Here is a 12,464-nt window from a genome sequence, read left to right as displayed (position 1 = left end):
AGTGTCATTTATATTTGTCACTGTTGCTCCAAGATATTTGAAATTTTCCGCCTCTTCGAAAGATAAATCTCCAATTTTTATAGTTCCATTTCGTACAATATTCTGGTCATGAGACATAATCATATACTTAGTCTTTTCGGGATTTACTTCCAACCCTATCGCTTTACTTGCTTCAACCCATTCAACTCCAAACCCTGTCTATTATCCTGAACTTTCCTAATGGCATATTCTAGAGCGAAGTTAAAAAGTAAAGGTGATAGTGCATCTCCCTGCTTTAGCCCGCAGTGAATTGGAAAAGCATCAGATAAAAACTGGCCTATACGGACTGTGCTGTAAGTTTCACTAAGACACATTTTAATTAATCGAACTAGTTTCTTGGGAATACCAAATTCAATAAGAATATTATATAAAACTTCTCTCCCAACCGAGTCATACGCCCTTTTGAAATCTAGGAATAACTAATGTACTCATACTCCCATTTTTTCTCCAATATCTGTCGAATACAAAAAATCTGATCAATGGTCGATCTACTACGCCTAAAACTACACTGATGATCCCCAATAATTTCATCTACATATTGAGTTAATCTTCTCAAAAGGATATTCGACAAAATTTTGTACGACGTCAACAAAAGTGATATTCCTCGAAAGTTACTACAGTTAGTCTTGTCCCCCTTCATAAAAATAGGTAAGATTATGGATTCCTTCCATTGTTCTGGTACAATTTCCTTTTCCCAAATTGCAAGTACAAGTTTATAGATTTCGCTAGATAAAGCCCTTCCACCCTCTTGTAGTAATTCTACTGGAATTTGATCAATACCTGGAGACTTGTACTTTTTCAGATTCTCTATCGCAATTTTGACTTCAGAAAGTGTGGGTTCCTGTATGAATGGCTCAGGAGTTTTTATTTGAATTTCGTCCTAATCATTTCTATTTGGCCTATGTATATTTAGTAGTTGCCCAAAATAGTTTTTCCATCTGTTCAGGATTGAAAGATAGTCTGCAAGTAAGTCACCATTCTCATCCTTGATCACGTTTACCCTTGCCTGATATCCGTTTTTAAATTCCTTTATACACTTATATAAATCTCGAATGATAATAATAATAATAATAATAATAATAATAATAATAATAATAATAATAATAATAATAATAATAATAACCAATTCTTTTCTCCTTTATAAGAATGGTGGAACTCTGTGTAGTATATTTTATTTAGCGGACGGGGAGATGATTACTGTTCACTACACGGAAATTTTGTCGTTTCTAGCCTACTTTCGTCCAACTAAAAATTTCGAAGTCTAAACGGAATTCAAAGAAAAATTATATTAAAACAAGGTTATTCACACTTATTTCTGTTTCATGATGAAAAATGGAACAAAGAGGTGGCGGAATGCCGTTCCAGAGCGGTCCAAGAGAAAAAAATACTGATAACTTGTATGTATTGTCGTACATCCAATGTTGTACTTAGGACGATGTTAACAAAAAAAAAAAGTAAACAGCAACTTGAATGGCATTAGATAAAAAAACAAAGGTATGTGTCAAAAATTCCAACCTATCTATGCTAGATGTCCAATGAAAGATTTTTATCGTTTTTGAAAACTTGCCTATTTAAATCAATGTGAAGTCTGTCCTTGCTTGGTTGCACAGAGTTTCCCTATACGTGGTCTTACGGTGGACAGGCAAACACGTAAATCATCTTCAAGATGCAGCAGTCTGTTCCTTTGTTTAGATTTCACTATTTTCAAGGTAGAAAATGCTGATTCACACAAGTATGATATTGAAAACGGCAGTTCTAAACGCCATTTTAGTTAATCTGCACCATCGACTGATCTGACAAAACATTTCCGTATATAAGACACTCGGGATACTTTTTACTCGTATATTCATGTCCAAACCAAGTAAAACCATATTTTTGTAAGTCTTTTTCACTATATTTTACGAAAAGCAGTACGTTTTTGGGAACCCAGAAGGGAATTTTCGCTTGGATTATTTGAATTAGCACTTCTGTCATCTAACGCAGAACTTTATTGAGATTGTCTTTTTGGAATTGAAAATTTGTCTCTGATGAAATCTAAATAAAGCACTTTTGATAAAATAGTCGCACTATAATAGTCGTTGCCGGGCGACAATAGAAAACAAAAGATGCGAAATCAAATAAATGAAGTGTATAAACAATTGAATGCTCTTTCATATTAAGAATACAAATATAGGGTGCCATTTCCTAAGGCGCTAAGACAAATGTCGGGATGAGCCCTAAAAGAAATGGGCCATTGACCTGCATTCACATCCCCATGACACCTTAATTATCCTAAATTAATTAATAATTACATCTATCATAAATCAATAAATCAATCGACCTATTACTTAAAAGCCAAATTGGCTAGTCTCTTATATTGAGACAACTCATCCTGCCTAAGGTATTTCCGTGATTTTCCTAAGGCGTTAAGACAAATGTTCGGGATGAGCCCTAAAAGAAATGGGCCAAAGACCTATATGCCCTTCCCCATAAAATACTCCTTTTTCTTTTCTAACAAACGACTTAATGCCCTAGTTCAGAGTTGATAAAATTACTAAATACATGTGCAAGGTCACTCATGTAGTCGCAATGCGAAAGGACAGGAAACCTTCCAAATTGCAGATTCAGAATTCACGGCGTCTCTCCTGGCTGTCTTCACTTGCCTTGTCATCGAATAACAGACGACAGAGTCTTCTCGTCTCCTCCTGCACTGCGAAATGACACAGTTCATTTCAATGTGCAGATTTACACCAGCCATCTCCTCCTCGTCCCGTCCCGTGATCACTTGATCACATTTCCGTCCCCCTCGTGTATGTGGTACCTAAGAGGTTACGTCCATTTTCGGTTTTCCTCTTCAAAATTTTCTAGAGCTCCTTCAGTGGAGTAGCGTAACCCGGAGTGAGACTAGTGGCCAACAGACTTGGAGCTCACATATTTAGTTTCGTACAGCCCCCAACACCTTGCAAGGACGCGTTTGCGTACCTTTTAAATTTGTCCTCCCAATTCTCCTCTTTCGATTTTTCGATTTTGTTTTTGGTGCTGCCATTTGAAATTTCAAAGTGGGAATGGCAGGGGTGGCAGTGCAATCAAAAATGTAAGTCTGGTTTTAGACTTCCCCCTCAATATCTAAATGGACGTGTTTTTTAAAATTGAATCCAATTTAAATAATTAGTTGTTTATACTGGAAAGTTTTGAAATAAAAGCCCTGTATGTACAATAAGAGGATTATTATCACAAAGATTCTGATGATTCACATATGTTTTATGTCTTATCTTTATAAGAGGAATAGGCCTACTAGTATTGTAATATAGTGTGTCACAATGAAACCACCGGCCATTCTCTTTGCTTGTCTATGATTTCTTGCCTCCAGCCCCCGGTCGTCGATATTCAATTGAATTTATTAATTTGTAAAGTCTCCAAAGAGTAGGATATCTTCCTCGGTTTTTACATTATAACTAAGGTATACCCAATCTTCGAGACATAATAGTTATAGGCCTGTTCTCTATTAAATGGAAATTTGAAGAAGGCAAGTAAGTCTAAACCCTGATGAATATTGATATTCTTACAGCCTGGACATTTTATCTCGAAGTTCACGACAATGACATGGGGGTTCTGCATCCCAGCATCCTGTTCGTCGGAGGATCTGACGGTTTCCTTGACAGAATCTCTCGAGGCCCTGATAGGAAACGCAGATGTATCGTACAGCCTCAAAGTGGATCCTGATCTGTGCTACATCCAGGACTCGCGATCCTTCTCCATGGGAACAAAACTCACTGTGTAAGACTGTCTTCTAACCACAATGAACCGTATTAAAATATAAGTATACTAGGTCGTGTCAAAAGTTATTTTTTCTCATATGTGTGCTGCGGTCAGTTCAAACGGATATAAGTTTCACCATTTACACACACTCCCTAATTGGTGGAGATGGCGACGAACTATGGATCTAGAAACGCCAAGACTTGCTGTCAAATCACTTCCTTTGGCTAGTGACTGCTCTTCCAGTTTTATGGATATAGCTCTTGATCACATGTAACAGATTGATCAGCTTAATGGACTTTCAAGATAACAACTTTTATCAATTTCACTGTGCTGCCATCCAGCGACGGCAGAACAAATGAGACCACTTTTGATAGCAAGGGTAATAACTAGGCCTGTGACATTGAAGCATGTTTACGGTGAAAGAAAGCCAACTCACTCCAGAATATATAGGTACACAGAATACGCTGCACCGCTCCGTCTTGTACAGTACAGTCTGCAGAATAGAATAATACACACATCCCTCTGAATTACTTTCTATCTTTATTTAACTTATTTCAACTATTAGAAAATTCCATTCAACATACATGGGCTTAGATATATAGCCTATTGAGTGTTTAGTTTGTAATTACAGTGAACAACAAGATGCATTCTCAAAGTTCGAAAACGAATGAGTGTCTACTACTGCCTATTATGGATTTGAATGCAGAAAAGCTGCGAAACGACAGGTGCATACGTGAAATATTTGACATCTAAATTATCTACTGTGTATCTGTCACCCGATAGAAAACTAGCTACCTAGCAGAGTGAACTGAACCCATTATTTTTTGTAATACATATTTCATTTTTGTTTCAGATTTTGTTGCCTACGTCGTCTTGTGTACTATTTAGTTTAGACACAATATTATTCATTACTGAAATTTGTTCCACCAGTTTAACTCCACTCTTTTCTAAACTTTGAATCGGATGAGGAATAAATCCAAAATTTGATACAATAAAATGACACTGTTGTTCAATATTTGATAATTGTACCATATCTATAAAAGCTGCATCATTCTTATCGAACATCTCTATCACCTTCTTTACGCTGGAAAAACGTTCTGCACATTTCCTTGTTCCAGCCGTTTATGTTTCATTGTACTTACGTGCCTTTGAAAATTATATCCCTTGTTTTTAGCAGATATAATGCTGACATTGCAAAGTTTACAATACAGATTTTATTTAGAATGCAAACTGCAACATACTGTGAAACTAAATATTGTGACAGCTACACCGGGGTTCGAACGCGTGTCCGTTGGTTGCTTAGGTGTGGTGGCGAGGGGAGCATCTGGATACCGAGAGGGTAGAGGGGCGGTGTACTACTGCGACGCGCGAGGGGAGGTTGCGCGCGCATCTGGTGCTGGCAGAGAGGAGAGGGATCTGGATTGTTCGAGAGTGCTATGTCTGGAGTGCTATCTCTGGACACGCGTGGAACTTTCCAGGCTACGTCGCTGTGGTTATAAAAGAAGAAACGTGAGTGAACTCGGACAGTGTATGATTCATGAATAGTTCAGTCAGTAAGCCAGTGAACAGAGCAAGGCAGCCAGTCTTGTGTAGCAGTGAAGCCAGCTTCGAGACCAGAGAGCGACTTGAGTTGTGTCCGTAACTGTGGAGCCTGAAGCCCGGAGTTCGAGTGCAGTGGACCGCAGTTGGAGGGACCTGAGTTCGAGTACAGTGGACTGTCTCTGAAGGTCTATGGTTCGAGATACTGTGAACTCGAGTGACTGAGCTAGAAGAACTGTGAACTGAGAACTGACAGTTCTGATTTGTAAATAGTGCTTTGTAAATATTAGTTAAGATTAATAGTTTATTGTTGTTCGTAATAGTCCAAGTAAATTGTCATTGTCGTCCGTGGAGTGTACTAACGAATACTGTGTTACTGTGTAGAAAGTGAAGAGTTATTGTTGAGATAATAAAATTACATTGTTTAGTTTAAAAACGTTGCGTCTAGTTTCGAGACGTGTTTCTTTCTTCTGAGCCATACTGCGGAGCGCACTACACTTCACGACAGTTTGTATTACACTTGAATGAACTGTACCGCGGCGGTTGTGTCTCTCCGTACACACATACACTTGCGTACTCTGTGTATATCCTGTAGTGAATTAGCTTCCTTTCACTGTAAACATGCTCCAATATCACAGGCCTAGTAATAACATGACAAGCATATACTTATTTTTGTTTATTAATAATTTCAGACACTTTATAAATGTCGCATTACAGTGCGATTACGTGTTTTTATTTATTTATTTAATTATCGTTATTACTGTTATTATTATTATTATTATTATTATTATTATTATTATTATTATTATTATTATTATTATTATATTGTTATTAATGTCTGCCACTATAGAGTTCATTCTATCCCCTTTGCTTTTTCTAATATACTATTTTCAAATTATTCGCATAATAGTCCTATTAATGAATTCATAATGTCATCTATGATCACTATTAAGTTAGAACATTTAATTGCAATTTTCAATAAAGATATTCGTTTTTCAGTGTACAAACTAATTATAATTATTTGCAGACGTGCCCTTGGCGGCTTCGCCCTTATCTCGATTACAGAAAAAATACTTTGAACATCTATTATCTCTACAGGTACATTTGGCGGGTTCGCCCTTCTCTTACGGAACGCCTCATTTCACCATTTCCTATTTAACGTCCTGTTATCATGTAATAGTTCTTAAAAGAATTCTGTAGCTGGAAATCAAAGATAAATAAATAAATCGGGATCACTTATTCTGATATAATGATTCAGTAAGGAGATATTTAATTACATCAATGAATTTTTTATTTTACAGACTTATATTCATCTGTCTTCTTGGCCTCGTTTTGGCAGGAACGTGTATCGATGGGGATAAAGAGACAGAAAGAGATGGTAAGACATGTTTTTCAAATATTATTTGTCGTACAATATAGTTAATTGATTCTTAATGCAGGACACTCAACAACTAAGTCATTGACTATTCTCAAATGGTCTCAGTCTATTTGATACTGTTTCCAGCTTTTAGACTTCGATTTAGTACGTGATAATTCCTTTACATACGGAAAATACACTTCAGACGAATTTTCTTAGCAAATTTTGGCCCACATTGAAATTCGGTGCTCAATAACCTATGCATTTGACAGTGTCGTTAAATAAAATATTACTGCTATAGATTATTCGTTATCCCATGAAACCAAATGCTCGCGTGCGCCGTAGCTCAACGTGAAGACCTTGTAGTAGGGACAAGTGACTAGCTAGCTGCACGTGAAAGCATAGCAAGGAAGGCAGGCTCCTCAGTCCACATTTTTCCTTCCTTTATGTGCAAGTAGATTTGATAAGAAAACGAATGGGCTATACTCGTACTACTAATACTGTGTTTGTTCTATGTTGTCTCAAGCAATGACTTTGAGATAGATACAGATCACTTGATCAATTGTTCCGTTGCGTGTGATTGTCTAAATGAGACAATCTAGTGTTGATTTCGGAAGTTTTCTGAACACGTGTTTTTTTATATTTAAAGTTTGTTTTTGTTCGCATTTGTTTGTTTTTCAGCTGAAAACCTGTCCAATGCTAGTTATTGAACGAGTTGACTATGCTACAATGAAAGTTACGATTCACGTTCCAACCAATATCGTAATGAATTTGGGGAGCTGCATTAAATGGCGTAATCAGATTTCGTGCGGCATCTATACCGACAGATGGATTATTTTTCTGACCACACGTTATCACCGTACTGGTTGCATGATTGTTCACCTCTCCTGAAGCATGTGAACGTGAGGCCAGTAGTTTACTGATCCTCTTTGGTCTTTTCTTTTAGTGGGTTATTTAACGACACTGTTTCAACTACAATATTATTGATGTCGATGGAATTAGTGATGGTGAGATGGTATCTGGCGAGATGAAGCCTACCTAACATTAGCATTGAAGTTTGGAAAAATCTCGAAAAAACCGAACCAGGTAATCAGCCCAAGCGGGAATCGAACCGACGCGACGCCCGAGCACAGCTCCAGATCAGTAGGCAGGCACCCATACCGACTGAGCTACTCCGGTGCCTCCCTTGCTGTTCTCTGAGTTGTCGTGCTACGAATTATTATATTGATCTATTGAAAACTATTGGAAGGATAGTCAAAGAGAGAACAAACGAAATTTCGAGATGAGATATTTTTCGTAATATTAAGGACCTAGGATCACTAAAACTCTATAGAGATGTTAAAACGTTTTGGGAGCAGGAAGAATATATTAGCTAAAATTCAAGGGCAGAGAGAACTGGAATGGCATGGTGGAGATTAGCTTTCTGGAGGCTCAAGAATAAGAGAGGGAACGTAGAGAAGGATAAGTATCCTTTATGTGGACTAGCGGAAGACGCAATGCATATTGCTTCAAATTGTGCGTCAACGAATGATTTGAGAAATAGTTGGGTGTATAATTTTTTTTTAAATAAACGCTATAGTGACATATAAAAAATGAATGATCTTTTAAACGCTAGCAGTCTGCATAAATTAAGAAAATTTCTTTTTAGAGTTAAAATTAGTGAGAAGAGAAGGTCAAAGCTCTGACTGGACTGGGATTATAGATGTTGAGTATTCGGACCCAATATGAAGCTACGAAAAGTATATTATAATTACTTTAACAAAATAGTCTTTAAGTAGTTTGAATATAGAAAAGAAAAAGTTAAAGTTAATGGTTTTAAATACAAAGTTGGCTGTATTTATTTATTTATTATTATTATTATTATTATTATTATTATTATTATTATTATTATTATTATTATTATTATTATTATTATTATAACAGTTATATTACCGGGACCATTCGCTTAGCGCGCGAACGCTCTTCCGACTGAGCTACCTCAGGAACTATAGGGATCGATACCCGGCCCCGAAACAATTTTTCCTTGAAATTATTCAAACCTGCTTTACAGGGAGCTACTACCTGAAAGCCAGATATTTATAGTTATATTACCGGGTGTTCTGTATTGTTATGAAACTTGGACTAACACTTTGAGTGAGGAACAGAGATTAAGGGTGTCTGAGAATAAGATTCTTAGGAAAATATATGGGGCTAAGAGGATGAAGTTACAGGAAAGTGGAGAATGTTACACAACGCAGAACTGCACGCAATGTATTCTTCACCTGACATAATTAGGGACTTTAAATCCAAACGTTTGAGATGGGCAGGACATGAAGCACGTATGGACGAACCCAGAAATGCATATAGAGTGTTAGTTGGGAGGCCGGAGGGAAAAAGACTTTGAGGAAGCCGAGACGTATTTGGGTGGATAATAGTAAAATGGAATTGAGGGAAGTGGGATATGATGATAGAGACTAGATTAATTTTGCACAGGATAGGGACCGATGGCGGGCTTATGCGAGGGCGGCAATGAACCTCCGGGTTCCTTCAAAGCATTTGTAAGTAAGTATACAACTACTATTGTTATTATTATATTTTGAAGGTGAGTTATATGAATTTGTTAGGAAAATAAATGATATTAGATTAGCATACGTAAAAGTAATAGTACAATATACTATATTTTTAACAACAACAACAACAACAATAATGATAATAATAATAATAATAATAATAATAATAATAATAATAATAATAATAATAATAATAATAAATGTTATGAAGAAATTTAGTAGGACTTCTGGGTTGCCATATGTTTGTTCATTTGTAATCATAGTGGGTGATGGCAGATTAAGAACTGGAATACACGTATATCTAATCCGGAATGACGTGAATACAGAATGATGAAATAAATAAATAAATAAATTAATTAATTAATTAATGAGTGAATAAGTGAATGAGAGAATTAGAAAAAATGGGAGATATTAATAAAAGGAAGTTACTCAAGAATCTGAGCATTGTCGCTGTTTGATATTAATAATAAGATCTTGCTCATGTTATTCGCCGAGGTCGTGCTCAATCACCTCGGCCACAGAGCAAGTGCTCATGTTTTGGTATAAATAAAGCAGAGGTCATGCTCATTGTTACGAGCAAATGATTATGATATCCTGAGGTAGCTTATTAGCAGACTCAACGTACTCGAATGAGGTTTATAAACATGATGGCAACATTCATGAATGTGATTACTGATCGAAGAAGAAAGATTTATAAAAGACGAGGGACTCTGATGTGCATAGTTACTAAGATTTGTACAGATTTGAACGGGAAAATGATGTGTAGTGGCTTACGGAACATTTCTTACCCGAATCGAACGAAACAAGGAAGGAATGCAGAAAAAAAAAGATAATATTTCTAAGGTGCGTAGGAGACCCTGGTTTTCAGGTTGGTGTAGTAGAAGATATTTGTATTTTACAAAGGACTGTGTCCTTAGCATTCTGGGAAATTATCTTGCAATTAAGGAAAAAGTAGACAATTGGATACAATTACCAGTGCTGCTCTTGAGGCAGCTAAAATTCAATGGTCAAACAAGTGTACATTCCCTGATAAATTTTTAAATTATGGTTTATTTAACGACGCTCGCAACTGCAGAGGTTGTATCAGCGTCCCCGGTGTGCCGGAATTTTGTCCTGCAGGAGTTCTTTTACGTGCCAGTAAATCTACTGACATGAGCCTGTCGCATTTAAGCACATTTAAATGCCATCGACCTGGGCCGGGATCGAACCCGCAACCTCGAGTGCAGAAGGCCAGCACTATACCACTGCGCTACTGAAGTCGACACATTCCCTGATATTATAGGGGCAGTGGACTGTACCCACGTGTTAATAAAAAAACTATACATGGGGATGAATAGCCTATATGAATAGAAAAGGAGTCCCCAGTATTAACATGCAGGCTCCGTACAATGGAAATGAGAGATTCACTAGCGTTAACGTCAGGTGGCCTGGTTCCGTGCATGATTCCCGTATATGGAGAAATTCTTTAAAGTGATTTTCTTGTTTCCAGTCCATTTTAGGTCTGTTTTCGATTTCAATCGGCTTCTCATATTATTAATATTTTTCATAATCTGGTTTTCTATCATTTCCATGCCAAATTCCTGCTTTATTACTTCCCTGATGGATTCGACAGCTAGGGGAAGTCCATGTAATTTGGACCGGCGTGTAATTTGAATTGATTTGGATTTTGGTATTTGCAAGTTTGGATAACTCCTGTCTCAGGTAGGGATAGCAAGACCGTTGAGAGTAATTTTCTGCCTGCAAGTTATTTTGCTGTTACATTCAAAGGTGAGGGGTGAGAAGAAAATAAGTTTATTAATCACGATCTTTAAAACCTTACACTCTGTCGTGATTGAGTGCTGTGTAGTTACTATTTAGATGTTTTGCTTGTTCAAGTATTGCAAAAATATAAAGATAACTTATACCATAGCTGCATTCGTCTATTTACAATATTTTTGTAATATTTGTTTATAAATGAAATATTTACACGGTGTGTAATTTGAACCGACCGCGACTGTGTAATTTGGACCATTGAAGCAATATTTTAAGTTTTGCGCTAGTGGGTGGTTTTACCTGTGATTCTAAGGACAATATTGAATAAAAGCTTTTAATATTTGACAGAGAGATAAATATTATATAAAGACATATACAATAACCCCATAATTCTGTTTCATATTCACAAACTTAGATACAGTAAGTTTCTTATATTGAAATAGTCTCTAATAAACACGAATGTAAAAAACTTTCGCCCATTTTTAATTTGTTCTGAAAGCCTGGCTGTGGACCTCGCAGTGCAATAGCTGTAAAAAGCGAGCCCATGAAGACTGTGCCGAAATTCGGGATGAACTATATTATTAATATTATTATTATTATTATTATTATTATTATTATTATTATTATTATTATTATTATTATTATTATTATTATTAAAATAGCTTTAATAAGATTTATTTAACGATGCTCGCAACTGCAGAGATTATACCAGCGCCGCCGGTGTGCCGGAATTTTATCCTGCAGGAGTTCTTTTACATGTCAGTAAATCTACTGACATGAGCCTCTCACATTTATGCACACTTAAATGCCACCGACTTGGGCCGGGATCGAACCCGCAATCTCGGGCAGAGAAGCCCAGCACTGTACCGACTACGTTACCGAAGCCGACTATTATTATTATTATTATTATTATTATTATTATTATTATTACCATTATCATTATTATTATCATTATCATCATTATTATTATTATTATTATTATTATTATTATTATTATTATTATTATTATGCCACGTGTGCAAAGGTACGTACAATGTATCATAATGTTCCATTTTATTGTTTAGAATTACTTAAGTAAATTAAATTTCATTACGGCAGTTTATATATACCAGTCCAAATTACACGATTTCCCGGTCTAAATTACATGGAAACACATTTTATTATAAACATTGTTTTTAAACAATTTATGACAATTATACTGGTATTAATGTTTAGTTTCACCAAAGCATTCACTGCGCTATACTAATTTTTGTTTATAATATTTATAGAGAATTCATTGCAGTGGATGAAGTGGTCCAAATTGTATGGACGTTCCCTACATGTTTTTTGCCCTTGCTGTCAGCGAGTTGTGATTTCTGAAGCACTTTTTCATGGACTTCAATAATTTGCACAAAACGTTTTTGTGCTTTCCTCTATTGTGGAACGTAAACTAAATTGTTAAGCCACTCCTCAGGCCGAACACGTTGTGTTTGTTAAGATAGCCTATCTAC

At 36.2% G+C, this 12,464-nt stretch overlaps 1 protein-coding gene across 1 annotated transcript in view; it reads left to right on the top strand.

Moving 5' to 3' along the window:
• LOC138709337 (uncharacterized) overlaps positions 1-12,464 on the top strand; it is a 439,964-nt gene that overhangs the window by 369,716 nt on the left and 57,784 nt on the right. Inside the window, exons 40-41 of the mRNA XM_069840036.1 lie at positions 3,587-3,795; positions 6,618-6,694. Of these exons, the coding sequence (XP_069696137.1) occupies positions 3,587-3,795; positions 6,618-6,694 (286 nt within the window). The remainder of the gene's footprint in view (positions 1-3,586; positions 3,796-6,617; positions 6,695-12,464) is intronic.

Source organism: Periplaneta americana, chromosome 11, assembly GCF_040183065.1.
Source record: "Periplaneta americana isolate PAMFEO1 chromosome 11, P.americana_PAMFEO1_priV1, whole genome shotgun sequence".
NCBI lineage: Eukaryota > Metazoa > Arthropoda > Insecta > Blattodea > Blattidae > Periplaneta > Periplaneta americana.
This window is presented reverse-complemented; position numbering and strand designations above follow the sequence as displayed.